The 21318-nt window shown below is 38.5% G+C and overlaps 1 protein-coding gene across 2 annotated transcripts in view; it reads left to right on the forward strand.

The window, feature by feature from the left end:
* Positions 1 to 21318, forward strand: part of EBF2 (EBF transcription factor 2) — a 187004-nt gene that overhangs the window by 151366 nt on the left and 14320 nt on the right. For both annotated transcript variants that reach the window (XM_019714882.2, XM_019714888.2), the window contains exons 11-14: positions 17212 to 17300; positions 18639 to 18704; positions 18787 to 18964; positions 20588 to 20773. In XM_019714882.2, the coding sequence (XP_019570441.1) occupies positions 17212 to 17300; positions 18639 to 18704; positions 18787 to 18964; positions 20588 to 20773 (519 nt within the window). The remainder of the gene's footprint in view (positions 1 to 17211; positions 17301 to 18638; positions 18705 to 18786; positions 18965 to 20587; positions 20774 to 21318) is intronic.

Below are 21318 nucleotides of genomic sequence, written 5' to 3' on the forward strand. Positions count from 1 at the left end.
GTCATTAAATCAGAAGGAAAAGAACAAACTGGGAACATATTTATTATATGACATATGATCTTACGTATAAAGTTCAGCAAAAGTTTATTTGATGTTTATTTTATGCCTACTATTTTTCAACCGCTGGGTTATGTATGCATTGTGGATAGAGGTGAATGGTAGCTATCTTACAAATTAAGGAGAAAAAGAAAAATACCTAAATTAAAAGCTAGCAAGGAACATCAAGAGTTAATTCAGGAAAAAATACAGTTAAGCAATCACATATTTTAAAAATCTGTGGTAGAAACAAGCACAGATGTATGTGTAAAATAAATGCACATGGAATAAACTAAAAGACAGATCCTTATGTTTAAGAAAAGCAAAACAAAATTTAGGTATTTAATATTTTTAAGTGGCACACTTAGATATTTGAATTCAATGTTGAATTTTTAAAGAAGTTGTAGAAAGAACCACAGGTATAACATAGATAAATTTAAAATGCAAAGAAATATTATATATAGTTCACCTATCTATGCATATTTGCATATTTATGTAGTAAATGAATAGATACATAGACTGAAGGAATACACAACAAATTCATCATTGCTGTCTTTGAAGAGAGAGAATGGAGAATGGGCTTGGTTGAGGATCAAATGGAATTCAAATTTATTTTATTTAAATAGATTAACTAACTAAATAAAACATTGTTTTTATTTTATTTTTTAATGCAGTAAATAAAACAAATATTTTATGTTAAAAAAAAATCCCAACCACATTAGTCATCAAATAAATGCAAATTAAGGCAACTACGTAACATTTTCCCCTTATCGAGTTGGCAAACATTTTTTTTTAAACAAATAAAAATATCCAGGTTGGCAAAATTAGAAGAGAGTGGAAACTTTCTAACACTACTGTAGGAAGGTTGGTAGCTCCAGGCGAGTACCTTAATGGTAGAAGCCTTAAAAATGTATGTACCCCTTGCCCCAACAACTCTACTTTTAGGAATGTATACTCAGGAAATAGCTGAGTCTTCCTGAATGCTGTTTATTGGAGCACTGTCTATAGTAGTGACAAATTAAAAATGCCCTTAGTGTGCATTAGGGGTCTCATTAAATAAATAATAGGACATCCTTCCATGGAAACACTTTTTCGACATTAAAAGTAATGCTGTGCATAGATATTTAGTTACATGAAAGATGTCTGTGATATAGGTTTTAAAAAATAAGTTTAAAAACTGTATGCACAGTATGGTCCAATCTTTACATATATAGGAAAAAAGAATAGTCATGTAAAAAAACAAGAAAGGTAAGGAAGCCTGCATACCAAGAGGTTGACAGTGGTGGGTTTTGCGTATTGGTATTATTGTTTAAATTTTTTCCATTTTGCTTACTTATACAGTTGACCCTAGAACAACATGGGGGTTAGGGACACAGACCCCCAACACAGTAAAAAAATCTGCATATAACTTTTGACTCCTCCAATACTTCAGTCATCTCTCAGTACCTATGAAGGGATTGGTTCCAGGACCCCAATGGATAACAAAATCTGCTGATGCTCAAGTCCCTTGTATAAGATGGCATAGAACAATGCATACAGTCAGCCCTCTGCACCTGCGGATTCCCAATCATGGATCAAACATACTGTTTTTGAGCCATGGTTGGTTGAATCCGAGGATGCGAAACCCAGGGATACAGAGGGCCTACTGTATATTTATTGAAACAAATCCATGTATAAGTGGACCAGTGCAGTTCACAGGGTTGTTGAATCCATGTTGTTCAAGGGTCAACTGTATTTATTATTTTCTAATAAAATTAAGTAAGGTTTAATTAAAATTTGAAGGAAGAAACTATGATATAAAAAAATTGATCACAGATGTTTAAATACCGAAACAGCACACACTGGCAACTAATTCTTTGGGTACAAAGAAAGTGTTTCCAGCCAGGGAAGCAATGAGGCTTCCACAGAAGACTGTCTTTGAGAAAGAAGGACCTGGGGAGGCAGTTGGGGTGAAAAAGGGGGGCGGGACGCAGTAGCTTATTCTCTCACAATCAGAGAAGAAAACAGAAAAACAAACCCTGTTCAGGATGCCTCAGGAGGCTATCACTCTCTAAAAACTTCTACCTTGAGGTTGTTGGGCCAAATGCGACTGAGGTTGGTGGAGATAAGTGGATGATGTTGTCCGTGGAGGGTTCTGGATGCCACAGGAAATGGATTGGTGATCACTTATCTTGCTTGCCCAACGAGCAGCCATGGAAAATTAGTTGGAAAGCTAATTTACAACCCGTTGAGACTCTTAGTCCAACAGCTGGAAAGGCAGAGGCTTCCTTAAGTGACTGAAGGTGGGACTGCTCTACCTCAGAGCTGGGGCCTACCTCAGTGAACCTGGAGAATCGTGACCTTCTCCCCAGTAGGTGACAGACAGAGGCCTCTCGGCGTTCCAGCCAGGCTGGCCTCCTGGGCCACACATTCTGAGGCTGTTGGGATCAGCTCCTCCAATCCCACATCCAATGCTTAGCTGCAGGCGAGTACGTCTTAGACCACTATAGGCCTAGAGAAAATACTCAGCTCCAGTGGTGAGGTGGAAAATATCATCTTGATTCTAGAAGAAAAGAAAAACTTGAAACCTGGAGAGCAGTAGTGAGGACAGAGTGAGCACGCAGGGTAGGTCTAAGAGGAGGTACATTGGACTCAGCCAGAAGACCTGCTTTCAGATGGACGCCGGCTGTGTCATCGATGACTTGTTTGCTCTTTTTTCAAGTCACCTAACCTCTCTGAGCCCCCTTTCTTCCTCTATAAAGCTCTGGTACTAATTACACTGTTACCCAGAGGTGTTTCCCTAATTTGGCTGAGCTGGAAAATCATGCTGGGCCCCATTCCAAACATACCAAATCATCCTCTTCTGGGAGGGTACAGGGATCTGTATTTTAAACAAAGAAATGAGTTTGGGAAACCTGAGTCCTGCTCATCAGACTGGTGGAGAGACTTTTCTGGTTTGTAAAGTACTCCACAACAAGGGGCAATTCTTTTTTTTTTTCTTTTTTTAATTGGGTGGCAGTGTGTTTTTCCCAGGGCCCATCAGCTCCAAGTCGAGTCATTGTCCTTCAGTCTAGTTGTATAGGGCGCAGCTCAGCTCCAAGTCCAGTCGCCATTTTCAATCTAGTTGCAGGGGGCGCAGCCCACCATCCCATGATGGCAGCAACCTTGTTGTTCAGAGCTCACACTCTAACAAACTGAGCTAACCGGTGGCCCCCAAGGGGCAATTCTTATGAGATTGAGTCACTGCACCGCGAATACAACAGTGTTTACTCTTAGTTGGAACTTTCTAGAAGGAGACTCAAAAAGTAGGAAGTGGGAAGGGAGGCTCCAAAGAAACTCCTCTCCTGCCCTCATCCCACCACACACATCCTGCGGTCCATGGTCCAACCACTGATGGTTCCTGTATCCCAGGATACACCACCATAATAAACCCAAGCCTATTAGATGTAACTTACCTGATATAATTAGCCAAAATGCAGTAATCAGTTCCCCGTGGTGGTTGCTGCCAGGAACAGCATAAACAACATCAGGGCTCTGAAAAACAACACATTTTTTTTGCACATGTGACTTTGCAGGTCTATTTTCCTCCAACCATGATTTGCTAAGTACAGTTTGCTGCTTCGAAATTCGAAATTGAGAGACCACAGGAGACTATAGCTCATCAGGAAAGGTCCAATTGCCTCTGTCTGATTTGAGACCTACAGGCGGCATGCCAGCCAAAGCGTGTATGTGGGGGGAAGGTCCCTGCCTCCCCTCATAGACTTTTCCACAGAGAGCTGGCAATGAAGAAAAATAATCATGGTAGGGACACCCAGTGGAGCCACAGTTATTGTTTGTGCAGGTACTTCTTGGCTGTTTTTAGGAGGCAGGGAGAGAACGTTTGGACCATGGCATTTGGGGGTGGAATTGCAATTATCCATAGTTGTACAATCCACATCATCCACAGAAACCTGTGAAAAGTCATTGATGTGTGAGCCGATGGCAGGTCACCGAGGATATGGAGGTAGATGAGAACAGCTTTTCAGTGCTGTTCCTATGGTTCTTTGCAGAATCTGGGCTAAGCATTTGATTGCTGGTTAAGAAGTCCCCTGTAAGTTCTATCATGCTAGTAATTCAGTCATCTATTAAGCATGTAGGATCAGGATCTGTCTCACTGAGCTCATATAATCACCACTTTGCCCATTATGATGGTTCTGTTAGTTAGTAACTCAACTTTATAGACGAGAATCCTGCTGCCTAAGGTCACCAAGCTAGGTCCAGTCCTAGCCCTTTCATTCCAAAATTGTGCTCTTAACCACTAGCCTGTGCTACTTACCAATATTGTCTAGCTTCTTAGAAGAAATCACACAAGGCCGTGTGTTTGGCTTCATTTTACTTGGCCAATGTGGATGGTCTCGGCTCTCGGGCTGTTACTCTGAGGAAATGCACAGGACAGGGGCCTGGCCCGTGAGTACGGAGGGGGCATGGAGGACGCCTTCCCTGTACCTGGTGTTCCAGACTGCACAGTGGGGTATTTCTATTTCTGCGTGATGTGATAAGCTTAGAGCCTATGAGGGGCTTTCATTTCCCTAGAAATAATAGAAAATATCCTCCCCATGAATAACTGAGGTTGCAGAAGGCAAAGGAATATGAGCTCCATTTTGTTATTAAACTTGAGAGAGCTTAGTATTGAAGTGGAAGACAGACCGTGACACAGTGGAGAGGCTGGATTTGAGGCCCAACTTTCCCGCACATCACTTAATCATTCTTTGCCTCAGTTTTCTAACAAAAAAATGAGAAAATATTTATTTTACTGGGAAGATGAAATGATACAGATTTGCAAATGTCTTATGTTTTTGTAACACAAACATAATACATTTGCAAATCTGTATAAAAATAGAGGCAGAAGTCACCACTGAAAGCAGATCAAAGGTTGGACTGTTTTGCATGTCTTTTCTTTTGTAAAAGGTGGATTCTTTTTGAAAGTCCTGCCACATTGTGCCCTTAATATCTGGGTCTAGATTAGAAATCAGGTCTTTTTGTTTTGTTTATTTATTTATTTTTAAATTAAATGTATTGGGGTGACAATGGTTAGTAAAATTACATAGGTTTCAAGTGTACAATTCCATAATACATCATCTATATATCACATTATGTGTTTACCACCCAGAGTCAGTTCTCCTTCCATCACCATATATTTGATTCCTTTACCCTCTTCTACCACCCCCCTCCCCCCTTACCCTCTGGTAATCACTGGTGTCTGTGTCTGTGAGTTTTTGTTTCTTTATTTGTTTGTCTTGTTCCTTTGTTGCTTTCAGTTTTATATCCCACATATGAGTGAAGTCATATTGTTCTCAACTTTTTCTGTCTAACTTATTTCGCTTAGCACTATAATCTCAGGATCCATCCATATTGTCGCAAATGGCAGTATTTCATCTTTTCTTATGGCAGAGTGGTATTCCATTATGTGCATATACCATATCTTCTTTATACAATCATCTATTGACGGACACTTTGGTTGTTGCCATGTCTTGGCCATGGAAAATAAAGCTGCAATGAACATCGGAGTACATATGTCTTTATGGATAAATCTTTTCAGAATTTTTTGGGTAGATACCCGGGAGAGGGATTGCTGGGTCATATGGTAATTTTATTCTTAATTTTTTGAGGAACCTCCGCATCCGCCTTCCATAACGGCTGCACCAGTCTGCATTCCCACCAACAGTGTATGAGGGTTCCTTTTTCTCCACAGTCTCTCCAACACTTGTTATTTGTCTTGTTGATGACAGTCATTCTAACTGATGTGAGGTGATATTGTGGTTTTGATTTGCATTTCCAAAGTAGCTAGTGAAGTTGAGCATCTTTTCATATATCTGTTGGCCATTTGTATGTCTTCTTGGGAGAAGTTTCTTTTTATGTCCTCTGCCCATTTTTTAATTGGATTGTTTGTCTTTTTGTTGTTGTATGAGTTTCTTATATAGTTTGGATAGTAGCCCCTTATCAGAGGCATTGTTTGCAAATATCTTTTCCCATTCAGTTGTTTGTCTCTTTGTTTTGTTGATGGTTTCTTTTGCTGTGCAGAAGCTATTTTGTTTGATACATAGTCCCATTCATTTATTTTAGCTTTTACTTCCATTGCCTTTGAGGTCAAAGTCATAAAATCCTCTTTGAACCCAAGGTCCTACAGAGTAACAGTAATCAAAACAGCATGGTATTGGCAGAAAAACAGACACACAGACCAATGGAGTAGAATTGAAAACTCAGAAATAAACCCACATAAATAGGGACAGATAATTTTTGACAAAAGAGCCAAAAACATAAAATGGAGAAAAGAAACCCTCTTCAATAAATGGTGCTAGGAAAATTGGAAAGCCACATGCAAAAGAATGAAACTAGACTGCTATCTGTCACCATACACCAAAATTAACTCAAAATGGGTTAAAGACCTAAACGTAAGACTTGAAACAATAAACTGGATAGAAGAAAGCATAGGCACTAAATTTTTAATTTGTTTTTCAATTAAAGCTGGCATACAATATTAGATTAGTTTCAGGTGTACAACATAGTGGTTAGACATGTATATACCGTACGAAGTGATCACCCCATAAGTCTAGTACCCATCTGACACCACACATAGCTATCACAATATTATTGATTATATTCCCTTAGAAACTGGGGTTTTGCAGGTGACAGAGAAGGCCAAGGCAGCTGGAGAATATGGGATCTGCAGGTGGGGTGAAGGGGAAGCAGGTGTTCAAGGAAGAACGAAAGCAGCAGAAGAGAACCACTGGGCCCAGCTGGCCTAGGTGCACGCGGAACTGCTGCTTTCCAAACTGTGTGGTTGAATTTAGAAGTTGTCAAAACAGCTTGGCTAATCGAGATTCACTGAGAAGCCAAAGAATTCATGTTAACTAACCCCCTCCCCCAGAATACTTCTTATCTTTTACTTTAGCACAAACAAATGTATTTAGTTACCTCCCCTGTTCATTATTTGGAAGAAAGTGTTAACCTACAAGAAAATAGCCAAGAATAGGCAGCCGTTGGGAAGAGAAATGGGAGGCCTAGATTTTTCCATAAACTCCCAAATCATGCCCTGCACAACCTCCTCTCCAGGGCTCGGCGTGGAGTGTGAGGTCCTCCTTTGATAAAGCCGCACGGCACAGATGTGCAAGCTGGATGGAAAATGTTAATAGCTCATCCACTTCACGTTCTTTTTTTTTTTCTTCTTCCTTATAGCATTATCCTGGAAAAAAAAAAATCCCATTTAAGAAATGAATCTGATTTTTAGTTAAAAATACCCAATTCAGACATCAAAAACTGGCCCGAGTACAATTGTTCCCTGTTCACATTGGAAACAGGTTGAATCAATGGGCCTCCTGGTAGCCTGTAGTTTTACTGAAGTTGCCTCCACCCCCACCTCTTGTGAAATGCAGACCTGTCATTCAGCTGAGTCTAAGGAATGATGTCTCCATTGGCAGCCCCAGAATAGGGGTCTGCTCTTTCACTGGAGACATTTCAGCCCCTTAATGGCCTAATGCTCTCAGCTATAATATTCTAAATACACATTACAGAGCACACGAGCATATTCATAACTGTTCCATTGTGGCATTTAGATTTACCCTTGAAATTTATCTTTAATTTTTACAGTTGTCTCCTTAACCATGTATATTACTCCCTTCTTCAAACAATCTGTCTTGCTGCTGCAGTTTTTCTTGACACCAAAGCGTAATTAAATATTAAATTAATATTTCATTTAAAATTAAATATCAAAGGCTTCTGTCTAATCTTTCACTTGTGCACTGCTGGTTCTCACCTCGTGTTCCCATTCCTATATCCACAAAGGCAGGTACCACCTCTTCATAATGTGTTCCTATATTATCTTTGTCCTGTTTTTTTTTTTTTTTTTTTTAAATTGGCGACACTGAACTTTTGATACGTGGAAACAAATGGATGTAGGGAGAGATTTTAATGTAACAAAGGTAAAAGACAACTTAATTCAACAGCCTATGGCTTCAGCCCCACCCATCTCCACTTTTCAAAGAAGAATTTCACTGCACCAAATAAATAATAGCCTTAGAATCATATAATGCAAGAGCTTACAAGTGAGTCTCCAAGGCAATTTAGCCCAAACTTTTGTCTTTGCAGGGAAAGAAACTAAAGTCCACCTAGCCTGGAAGGTGACATCTTTAGTCAGGGTTTGGAACTAAGGCAAATCCCAGGCTGGACCAGTTTTATCTCTACCGCACCATCAACTACTATGAAACAAATGTAACTAGGGAGCATTAAAATGTTAACTGCATATAGCCTTTGAATGTTGGACACATGAGGAGTAGGACAGAAGGTAGATGATTGGCTGAGGACATTGGGAGAAAGAGGAGGGAGAGAAAGAGAGAGGAGCCAAACTCATAGGACAAGGAAGGCAGATGTCACAGAATCAAAGCACTTCGAAGACACAGACACTGTGAGGGAAGAGCAGAATGGAGAGTCCTCAAGTGGCATGAGGGCGGGAGCTAATCTGTGGACATTTAAATTCCTCCCAAGCTAGGCTATTTTACGCCTTCCTGTCCTGACAACGGAGTAACTGTCTGTGACCAGAGCCACATGGAGAGGTGTCCCTGAGGCGTGTTTTCTCCTGTGCTTGCATAACCAAGTCCGTCTTCTCATCTGGTATTTATTTGGCAGTTGCATTACATAGATCTTAGGTTTCTTGAGCAGGATTCTTTTTGTTTTCTTTATTCTTGGAGAAGGCTGGGATTTAATGTCAGAACTGGAGAGATCCTCTCGTTCTATGGGCTAGACTCCTGTGTGGACGGTGGGTTCTGTGCATGTCTGATGAAAGTAAAGCTCCTTTACTGCCGGTAAATGCACGTATGTACAAACACACAGCTAGGCTCAGACTTTCTAGATTTTCATGGGCCTCTTGACGGCCATCTACAGACTCCATGATGACCCTAGGCTCCAACTGAAAGCTTACTAGTGAGGAAAGCTGAATCCTAGGTTGATCTGTGATCAGAGGGGCAGCCCGATTGAGCCCTCGGATCTTCCCCTCAGTCCATCATCTTACTCGTCTCCTCTCAAAGCTCTGCAAAAGAACTCCATAGGCCCTTGATGTTGCCATCTTTGTGAACAGACTCCTATTGGTCAAGGACATAAGTGACCTTCTGCCTGCAATGTCAATGCTGTCTTTGTTTGGGGTTGACCAAAACTCTAACAAAAAGTCCCCTTGCCATGTTAGCCAGTGTCCTGTTTTATTTTTGGGAAACAGAAGAGGAGTCAAAAGCTGGGCTAAGCATTATCTGATCTCTGCGCCTCCTCTTAAGGAAAGGGAAAAAAAATCATACAGAATTTATACATCTCACCGACCCTTTGGGAATATTAATATTGAACACCAGCCAGCTTTTTAAAAATGAGTGGTTCCCAGTAGGTATTTTTAGTTAAATACTATTTACTTATAAAGGAAATAGTTTATACATTGCCTATAGTTTACATCTATTTGTTGGGTCCAAGGTATGTAAGGAACCTCATATCTTATACCCGCAACCAAAATGAGAAATGACACATACGATCCAGGCTCTCAGGAGAAATATTATGAAATCTCAAGGTATTGATGAAAGTTTTTCCAAGGCTGATCCAAATGGGATTTAGATTCTGTGGCAGTTGAAATGTGTATTATTAAACTCCTTAAGCAAACCCGAATGACTCCCAGTGGAGGATTAAGACATTCTATGTATAGCAAAGACGAAATTCTCATGTCTGAGTTTTCTCTATTGAATTCCCTCTTGATTACCTTCTGTAATATTTAACTTCATGCCATGCCATAATTATTTAATAAAAGGTAAATATAAATTATATTTCAGTGGGGATATGACCTTTTACCTTAATGTTATGTTACTAAAGAAAGACATAGATAAATAGAGCCTAAGATCGAAGCGTATTTTTAATTTACTCCGTTTTTGCCTTGCTAGCATTTCTCTGTGTCCCTGTCAGCCATGGGGTTGGCAGAACCTCACAGCCTTCTGCACTCCATGTGGTGGGAGAGGTTGTAAATTCACACTGATGATGGCGGTTAATGATCTGGTTGGCCCTTAGAGACAGTCTTGGTGCTGGTCTTGGGCACCTCATTAGCTAATTGAGGTTTACTTGGCTCACACCAGGCCTGAAACAAGAGAACACCCAGGGAGGTGGGGCGGGGGAAGCTGGGATTCAAGATGAGGCTGAATCTATAGGATGCAAAACAACTGGTCAGTTGGGAAGTCAATTTGGAACCGTGGTAAAAGTTGTCTGATCCAGCTTTGATGCTTTAAAGGCCAAGCACTTGTGGGATTAACTGATTTATCCTCTGATGGTTTGGTGTCGACTACACACTTTCAACTTCATGATTTTTACTTCAGAAGTGCACTTGATTAAATGGAATTGTGTGTGTGTGTGTGTGTGTGTGTACATGGGTGTGATTATTCCGTGTCCATATAGGTGACAGTGTGTTTCACTACGGTTTTCTCATCTTGGATGTGCACAGCCCATCCCCCAGTTTACGCCTATCAAATTTGTCAGGGGACTGCCAGAAAAAACAAATCAAAAAACAAAACAAAACAAAACAAAAAACCCACTCAACATAAGAAATAGCTGGGTATGCCTAATCTATGTATCCAGTTTAAAATATGAATGCAGGGCTGACCCAATGTGGTCAAGATTACCTGCTGTTTCAGATTCAGGTGAGGAGGGGAGGGCAGGCACGATAAACCAGACATTGCTCTTGTGTCCCGGTGGCTTTCCATCTAATAGGGGAGAACAGTGGGTACAGATGTGGGATAAATCCTATAAAAGAGAAAGTTCTCTCCATTCCACCTTTGTGTACTGATTAGAGCCTAGCTTTAGGGAATTCCTCTGCCAGCAGCAGGAAGGACTGAGGAATAAAGAGACAAGTGTAGCTGTGGGTGGACACTAGGCTCCAGTGAGAGGGGGTGAGACCTTGCCTGAGGGAGTAGCCATGCATATGGGAAGGAGGGACCAGGGCAGTAATGGAGATAGTGGGGGACCTTGGGGAGGAGTGGTTAGGTTTTCTACTTTACGGGATACTCCCTTACTTTACTGTCAGCACACTGTGAGCACACCCATATCCATAATTTCCGTTTTCTCCGGATTGGAAAATCGGCACCTTAGGTAACAAAATGGTGCACATTTGAAAAAAGACGAGGCAATGATGGATTTAGAGCATTTTGTCACCAAGTCTGTTCACCCTGCAGCACCGGGCAGCTGTTTGTGTTTGCTGATTGATACCAAATGGGGCCTCCTCCCACACTCACTGACTGAGAGGGCAGGCAGACCAGGCAAGGCTTCCTCTCCAGGTCTGCAGTGCTTTGCTGGAGGCTGGGGAGGAAGCACAGCACCACGAGGGGTGGGAGGGGGTGCAGGGAGGGGGTGAGAGGAAGCCGAGGTGGCACAGCCACTTTTCAACACTTTCTCTGCTCTTCACCAGCTCCTGTTGTGTAGTTACGCGCAGAGGAGTAGCTTTTGGCCCAGGGGGTTGCTGGCATGCCTGGCTGGGGCTTGGAACAATATCTCTAGTTCTATAGCAAGAAAAATTAAGGCTGTTGGCCTTGGATTTGAGAAGCTGGGGTACAGATTCCACCTTCACTGCCTGGAACTGCACTTAAAATGGGATAAAGCCCACGTCGTGGGGTCGTCATGAGGATAAATGAGCTAATGTGTGTAAAAGGTTTAGCGTAGTACCTGTAACACGGTAAGCCTTTGGTAAATTCCAACAATGGTAATGACAATTTTCATTACTGAATATTACAGCCAGTAAAAATCCTGTTATTAAAGAAAAAAACTTCAGAAATTGCTGTTATTATAATGCTAAGTGGGAAAAACAACTTTACAGAATGATTCCAATTATATACCCAGGTCTTCTTACATCTGTTTCAGGGTAAGATGGTAACGTGAGTGTAAGAATATATCAACGGGTGTTTTCAAGAAAACATAAAAGTAAGGGAAATCTAGTATTCATGTTTGAAACTAGGCGGGTGCCATCAATATGCCTGAAATTTTGTGCCATTGTACTGTTGTGTGCAGACAGGGTTGTGTTGGTGGGTATATGAAACCCTCATCCTTCCCCTCCTGGAGAAGAAGAGTAAGGCTTGGAAATAATGGAGGAGACCCCCAAAAAAACTCCATAGGCCTCCTCTGTCCTCACCTCAAAGAGAATAGGAATGAAAGCAGAAACCGGATCTTGAATGGAAAAAGAGTATACTTAACAATCTGTATCCAGGGAAGTTGTCATTTATGTGTGAGGAAAACAGAAAGATATATAAGGGCCTGGACAGAGTTCAGATCTTATTCTTACTGATGTAAACTGACTGTGGGAGAGTTGAATCAATGAAGACAAGAATGAAAAAGTTACGCTGTTACAGAACTATTGGGGCAGCAGAGAAAGCAGTTAAATATACAATATCTAAATTATTGTAAATACCGTGATGAAGCTTAATGTAACTATGAAAATTAATGTCTAAAAGATGCAGATCATAGAAAATCTAGCAATAGTAACATTAGCTGAAAGATGATAAACTACCAACAAAAATGTAAAAGTGGAGAGAATGAGGTGAAGAAAAGTAAGCAAAATTCTTTAAATGTAGTTGGGCTCAACAAACTCAAATAATTAGAAAAAGTAAAATATTTTTGTAATAAATCTAAAGATATAGCTTTAAGTTAAAATAGGACGTGTATCTCCCTAATCACTAGAGGAAAATATATACATTAAAAACAATTAGAAATACAAGGAGACTGTGGAAGGATAAATTTGTAGTAGCAATTAGGTATAAAATATGTTAAATAATATGATCAAACAGATATATTAATACATTTAAAGCATTACCCATGGAACACATACAAGACTAATACATATTAATTCACAAAAAACTTAATAGATTCCAAAAGGCAGATGTTCTGCAAGTCACCTTTTTTTAATCCAGTGCAATTAACTAGAATAAATAATTAACAATTCAATGCCCAAACACCTGGAAATTTTGGGATATTATCTTTAGAACCAAAGGAAGACAAAAATTAGAAATATGACTATTCAGGAAGTTACAACAAAGGGGGAGAAGGGGAGAACCATAAATAGGAGATTAGAATTTTAAACAAATTACTATGTATAATTGATGCTAAAACATTTAAAATCTTGATTAAATGTGTGGTTTCCTAGAAAAATACCAATGATATTGAGAAATAAAGAATCAATCCAAGGTTTCTGATTGGCACTCTGGTGGACAATTCACTGAGAATCGCATGGGCTTAGGGTATCTTGAATGGGGGGAGTCTATGGGCCATCCGCGTGGAAATTTCCAGCCATTACTTGGATGGATAAGGCTAAATCTTTGGCAAGCTTTCTGGATTGAAGATAAAGACTTATAATAGTCAGCACGTAGCTTGACATGGAAATCATGGGGGAACTAATGAAGTTTCCAAGGGAGAATGTATAGCCAAGGAGAAAACTGTTGCCTTGGCAACAAACGTGAGGACTATTAGCATTTGCAAGATGCTCTGAAGAAGAACAGTCCTCTAAGCACGCTGAGATGGCATGGCCAGAGAGGTCAGAGGGAAACAGGGCAGTGCACATTAAGGAAAGCCAATGGGTGGAAGTATTTCCAGCAGGAGAGTATTTCCAGGGTCAATTTCTAACTTGAGTTTAAGGTAAGAAAGGAAAAGTTCCTCTTGGTTTGGCTAAAATGTTATTGGTGACCTTAACAAAAGCAATTTCACTGGGGTTCTTTCAAACTTTTAGTCAAGAGGCAATATCCATGCTATATAAGTTTTATAGAGCATAGGGTAAAATATAGAAAGCTTCTCAATATTTTTGAAAGGTGGTATAAAATAAAATCAACCAGAAGCTGTGTAGCACCATACACATAATCCCAGTTATTAATATGGACACATGAATTCCTAGCAACAATAACTACCACTTGTTGAGTGTACACATTGTGCCAGGCACTATTTTCCATAACCTAATCCTCACACCCGCAGACTTAAGAAAATATTTGAATTCAGACATATACTAAGCAAATTATATACCCCACCCATGACTAAACATTTAATTGTGAAATATTGGGAAATCTATTATAAAATACAATATAAATTGGTGAAAGGAGAAAATTCATATGATTGTAATTTTCTGAAATTCTAACAATACTTGATAGAAATCCTTATTGAAGCATGATAACTAGTACCATCTCAAATAGCCAACAAGGCATTTGGTAATGCAAGGTTAGTGTCATTGTAATTTAGAGGAAATCAAGCAAGAATACTCACCATCATCCTCATTTTTAGATACTGTTTGGGAAGTTTTAGCCAATGTAAGAATGGAATTAAAAGAACTAAATGAGATGAATATACCTATCAAAAGGAGACAAATGATCATTACATGTAGATGCTATTAATGTACAAGCTTAAGAATGAGCAGAAAAGAATTATGACACCTGTCAGGGGTTTGGTTACAAAATAATAGATAGCTACAATTGGTTAAGATCTTTTATGTGCCAAGAACGGTGCTGGGGGCATTATATAAATTGTTTCATTTCATTTTGACAGCAAACTCATTGGATGGATTTTAAACAGGAGCTCTCAGAAATTAATGGTAGAGCTGGAAATCAAATCCCAGATCTACTTGACTCTAAAGCTGATTCTCTTAATGACATATCATATATTGCCACACACTATTCTCACATACACTGCCTGCACAGAGATATAAAAACCTAGTGTGTTTCTAGGTTCAAGGAAAACTCTTGGAAAATGTGATGAAAGGGTAATAATCATATTCACAATTAAAATAAGAAGTTATTTTGAAATACATAGCAAAAAAAATAAAAATGAACAATAAAAAACATATCACTTATATGATGAACAGTACTCATTTTACTAGTGGACCTAAAGAAGAATTCATATATGACCACTGTATACTGGAAGCTGAATAATATTGAATGTCAACTGTAATTGAATATATATATAGTCACAGGATGTGGCTTACAGCATAGGGAATAGAGTCAATGGAATTGTAACAGCTATATACAATGTCAGAGGGGTAGTAGATTGCGGGGGGGTTATCACTTTGTGAGGGGTGTAAATGTCTAACTATTACATTGTTTTGTACACCTGAAACTAATAATAATAATCAAAAGAATTCATATATGTATGAATATGTACATACAGACACACACTGTGTATGTGTTTGTGTGTGTGTATGTGTGTGTGTACGTGTGTCTACTTACCGGATTTTGGAGTTGGGATGGTCTTTCTACATGTAGTACCTAAGGACAAATTGGGATATGATATTGTAACACGGTGACAGTCAGAGTTAAAAATATTAATACAGAAAGTGTTTTTAAAAGTAACGAAAGAAAAAGGCTACTCCCCAATAGAAAAGAGAGCAGAAACTATTTATCAGCAGTTCATAAGAGAAGACATTAAAATCATCAGCAAGTATAAGAAAACAATTTTCAACCTCACTGATGAATAACGTTAATGTAAGCTAAAATGACCACGTGCATTGCTGAAGAGAATATAAATTTGTACATTCTTCTGAGGAGTGATTAGACAGTATATGTGAAAAGCCTTAAATATAATCATAATTTTTGGTCTAGTAATTCTAATTCTTGGAATTTTCCGATTGAAAGAATTAAAGTTAAATGCAAAGGATAATTATTGCTCTGATTTTTATAATAGTGAGAAATTAGGATCATGTTAAATACCAAACGTTAGGAAGCCATTTAAATAAATTATAGGCTATGTCATGGAAAAATATGCAGGAATTTTAAATAATGTTATAAAAGAATATTTAATACCTGGGGAAAAGTTTGATATATTGTTAAATGGATAAAAAGTAGGTTGTATAACAGTGTGAATAGTATGTCTTTGAATAATTTTAAGTATGTGTGTGCATTAAATTTGGAAAGCTATAAGCAAAAATGTTAACTCAGATCATCTCTAAAATGGGTAGTTTTATTTTTACTTCTCTATTTAAATGTTTTTATATTTTTAAAATAAAAGATGTTGTTTTCTTAGAATAATAGCAACATATATTCATAAACCAAGAATGCAAAAAGGAAGATTTAAAAAGAAAATACATCTCCTGAGCTTATTGCTGCCTCAAGGGAGTGCAGTGATTATTTTATTTATTGTATCTGTTTCCTTTTTTCTGATCATGCATTAATTTTAAAACCATAAAATTTAAACCACAAACTTAAAAAGTAAAGGAAGAGAGGAAGAAGGATAAAGGATAAAGGAATCAACTCTGAAAACTCTTTAGTACAGTAGAAATGCTGAAGTATGTCATTCATTCATTCATTCATTCGTTTATTCACTCAGTCACTCACTGTATAATTGTTGACACGAAGTGCCTACTATGTGCCAGGCACTGACTTCAACAGTGAGAACACAGTGGCCAAGTCAAACAAGTATGAGTTCTGCTCCTATGGAACTTAGAGTATATGATGGAGCCTGACATTAAACAAATGTTCATGCAATGAAATATAATTGGAAATTCTGAAAGTGTATTATGCATAGCAACAGAGTTTATGAAAATAAACTCACAGAAGGTATATATATATATATATGTATAACAAAAGATGAATACAAATCTCGTTTGACTTGGTTACCATCAGCGTCCAGGCACTACTGATTATGGCGAACTACTCCTTGAGCAACATTAACCAAAGTGTCTACTTGTATACATTTTCTTGGCACCTCTCACACACACACACACATGAACACAAATGTAAATATTTAAGAGAATAATTAAAACAAGTGATATTTAGGAGAAGAAGTAATAGTCATAGTCATACTTGGGAAAGAAGGAAAAAGCATGTGAAGATAGTTTATTGTCTTCGTAAGAAACTGGGATATGGTTAATTGTGTAATATTTCTGATTATGTCAGCGTGAGCAGGAAATTATAAGTGTGTGCACTTAAGGCAAAAATGATAAAATAATTGTAATAATCCTAAAATTTTGAAATATTATTCTAGTGGTAAGACATGAAATGACTATTAACTGCAAACTTATAAGTGTGAATTAATCAATGTCAGTAGCAGAAATCTTTAACTGATTGTATCCAGTATGCATAAATTCTTAGATAATATCAGAACCTTTCTATTACCTGTGGAAGACTTAATTAGAAGCTTTTTCTATGGCCAGGATACATACTCAAAAAGGAGACTTGTATTTTTCAGCATTAAACGAACCCACCATCGACTATGGCTTCCAGAGGCTGCAGAAAGTCATCCCGAGGCATCCTGGAGATCCTGAGAGATTAGCTAAGGTAAAACGCTTTGGAAATTGACATGTGGAAACCTTTTTGTAGGGTCTCAGCAAATTTACATCAATCCAGCAACTTAAATTCCTTGAAAATTAAATTAGGCCTTGAAATTTGGCTAAGCTTTAGATACAAGGTGCACATAAAATATCTACTAACTATGAAATATATTATGATTAATCTCTGTGGAAATATGGAATCTGAAAATTTGGGCTTATAAAACAGATACACTATGAATATTCAGCTTATAAAACACTGCCAACATTATGAAAATAAATAATTGTATAATTGCCTAAAAGTGTAAGTTCCCACTCCTTTGTATTTAAATATAATTTTATTTACCGATAATTGAAGGGGCACATTAATCCACAATCAAGTATTCATCGAGAGCCTACTATTTACATAGGCATTTAATAAAGTGAAAAACACCTTTATCTAAAATTTCTATGAAATGCATCACTTTTAAGGGAACTTGCTTATGAAAATTATATCATGAATCTGGTGCATTATTTTAGCTTTCTTTTTTTAAAAAAATACATCAATTTATTGGGCATTCTATTAATGAGGAAGCATTGAATTTTAACATTTGTATTTGCATTTTAAGCACACACATTATAATATGCCATGTTCTGTTTTCTGTACTGTGAGTAAAATTCAAGTACCACAGTTGCCTCTATATCACACCACACCTTTATTTTCCACTTGGAAAAATCCCCAGTCCCATCATTAAATTAGATGATATCTGGAAAGTAGGTTAATAGCAATTTAAAAGGCTGTTAAAAACAGGAGGTGGAAAAGACAAAATGAGAGGAAAGGGATTACTGAATACTAATTCTCTCTGGTTAAAGTGAACAGGAGGGAATATTATTGAAAGAATTCATCTTTACTAGAATAAAATTTTGCGGAAGGCATTGCCAAGATAATTTCAGTACTATGGACAACTCCTTGGCAAGCAGCTAACCACAAGTGCATCAATCATTTTAAGAATACTTGGTTAATTAGGGTACCAGATTTTTTAATGGAATGGTCTGAGAGTAGTTCTTAATAAAACTTTCATGACTTTTATTAATTTTAACCAACTCCACCCTCAAGTTGGTTGTTTTTGTAGCACAACCATTTATGGAACCGTTTTATCTAGATGAATTCCATGTAGATACATATTTATAGAAGGATTTATATGTATGATTATATTCTACCTCTCAAGCCACATATAGGACCTCTTGGCTAGTTATTTACATTTTGGGGGGATGTCTGGACTTGTTATTTTTATACATTTTTCCTTTGTGTTTACCATTTGGGGTTTTTTTCTTTGCGTATACCCAACCCTTTCTTTTCTTTTCCTAGGAAATGCTGTTGAAAAGAGCTGCAGATCTAGTGGAGGCCCTCTATGGGACACCACACAATAACCAGGTTAGACTCTCACATCTTGCACTCTGTTGAGTTTGATTCTTCGTGATGGATAAAACGCTCACCTCCACCTGCCATTTTGTAGGACATCATTTTGAAGCGAGCTGCAGACATTGCTGAAGCCCTGTACAGTGTCCCCAGGAATCCCAGCCAGATCCCAGCTCTTTCCAGCTCTCCAGCTCACAGTGGCATGATGGGCATCAACTCTTATGGCAGCCAACTTGGGGTCAGCATCTCAGAGTCCACACAGGGAAATAACCAAGGTACGACTCTTCTCAGAGTCAAAAGTCAAACATCTTATAGATTTAAAAGATTGGTTCTGCTGGAGCAGAAGGAGTTAAAGCTGGATTTGTATACCATCAAAAGAGTGTATCCCCAGATAAGCAAAGCAATCATATACTATTGAGTTCTCTCAACATTATAGGTGGTATATTGTTAGAGTTTGAACTTTTAACATACCAGATAGAATCCCTTTAACTGGAAATACTTAAGTACAAGATTGAGTATTAGGAATTTAGGAGGGTTTAGGCCTAATGAAACTAGATTTACAGGTGTTATCTGAGCAAAATTTACACTTCTGCTATTGCGATCAGCAGATTGAATAGTGGAAAGAAGCTGAATTATTGCCATTATCACTTACTATCTCCAACTCTCCCTTCCTAGTAACCAAGGTGAAGGGCTTGGGTTTATTTGGTAACTTCTGTTTGTGTATTATCTCATATACAAATGGATAGCAAGAAATGTATAGCAACAAACAGTTAACTGTGCTTTTCCATGTAAAATACATCACGTAAAAATTTGGGGCATTGAAGTTGATTTTATAAAGGTGCTAAATATATTATAAATAATTTTTTATAAGAAATGAATGTTCTTAATGATGTCCCTAAACCTGCAATAGTTTTGTTTCTAATTTCATTCAGCCATTGAAAGGGAATTCCTCACTCTTATGCCTAGGGTTAGTTCTTACAGAAGGGTGGGGCGGATAGAACATTACCGTATTTTTTTTTCTGTTTTGTTTTTTGTTTTCAAATTTGGGTCATTTCCTAAATAGTTCCAGAGACAGTTACCCAAAGTGGATTATTTCACGATAGATTAGTTGATATATCGGTGCTCGGGTTTCAGAAGTATGGGGAGGATTCATTCTCCCTTCCCCCATCCCACTTACAGACTGAATTTACCCAAACTCAGTTGCTAATGCTTCCAAGTCTTTGGTCAACAACATCACCTTTAGATGAACTTATCAACATTTTTGAATGAAAATGTTGTCCACCTCCACATGGGGCACGGTAACAACTTTGCACTAACATTTCCAAAGCTGTAATCTGCAGAATATTAGTGGTTCTTGAGATGTCATTAGAATACCTTTTCCTCACCACTCCCAGAAAAGAAGCTATGGTATGTTAAATTTAGGAAACACTAGATTAGCAAAGTTAAACTGATTTACTTATTTGCTAGGCCCTTCATATGTAAATCTTCAAGGAATGGTTATAGTATGCAACATCTGCCAAGCTTTGTTTCATCATAGAATGCTTTTCTCAGTGATACCTATTAATATCTTATAGGGGCTAGTGTTATTTGAAATATGGTTTGGGATATGTCAGCGCACATTGCCATTAATCATTCATTCCTTGGTATGAATGGACGCTGTTGACAGCAAATGTGAAAGAAGAGAGAGGGACTATCCGGGGCATTACTTTATATAGGATGGGGAAGGGAGAGGAAGGTATAAAAGGATGAAGGCAAAATGCACACTTTCTACCCTGTCTGGGGTGGGCTTGGTGGTCCTCTATAGCCTGGAGACCAATGTGGATCTGTGCTGCCATAGTTGGCCTGTGCCATGCGCGTGCGCGCTGGTTCGTTTACCCAGAATTTTCTTTGTTGCCTAGGATACATCCGCAATACAAGCAGCATCTCTCCGCGAGGCTACTCTTCCAGCTCCACTCCTCAGCAGTCTAATTACAGCACCTCCAGTAACAGTATGAATGGCTACAGCAACGTCCCCATGGCCAACCTGGGAGTTCCAGGGTCACCAGGATTTCTAAATGGCTCCCCCACAGGCTCCCCTTATGGAAGTAAGTGACCTCTCCACTGCCCACCTCTCCCTGCTCTCTGTCCCTGGGTTTTGCTATTCCACCTTCTGAGGGAGAGTTGCATTCCTACATCTCACTGATTTGTGGAGGAAAAGCCCAATTTCCTGATGAAATGTCCTTCCTGCCGTTTGTTCATTTCCCTTAGCTGTATTCGGACTCATTTGGTTGCTCCAAGCCTTCTGGGGCAAAGAAAGGGGGTGAAACTATTCCTTTTTTTTTCAGAGAAAGAGTGTATATGGTTTGTGTAGATGGGAATGAGGAATTGAGATTCCTTTTCAGTTAACCTGATGTACACTTTTCACTAGGCACTTTCAGATATTTATTTAATCTTCGTAAGAACTTTCTGAGGTCAATATTATCTCCTTGTAGGTGAGGAGGTTTACGTGCACAGCAGTTAACTGACTTACTCAAAATCACACAGCTAGAATAGATCAGGGCAATAATTTGGATATAGAATTTATGACTTCAAGTTATTTTGTGTATCATACCATGCTCCCTTCTTACTTTGTCATGTTGCTCTTTCCTCC

The sequence above is a fragment of the Rhinolophus sinicus genome, linkage group LG07, assembly GCF_036562045.2.
Source record: "Rhinolophus sinicus isolate RSC01 linkage group LG07, ASM3656204v1, whole genome shotgun sequence".
NCBI lineage: Eukaryota > Metazoa > Chordata > Mammalia > Chiroptera > Rhinolophidae > Rhinolophus > Rhinolophus sinicus.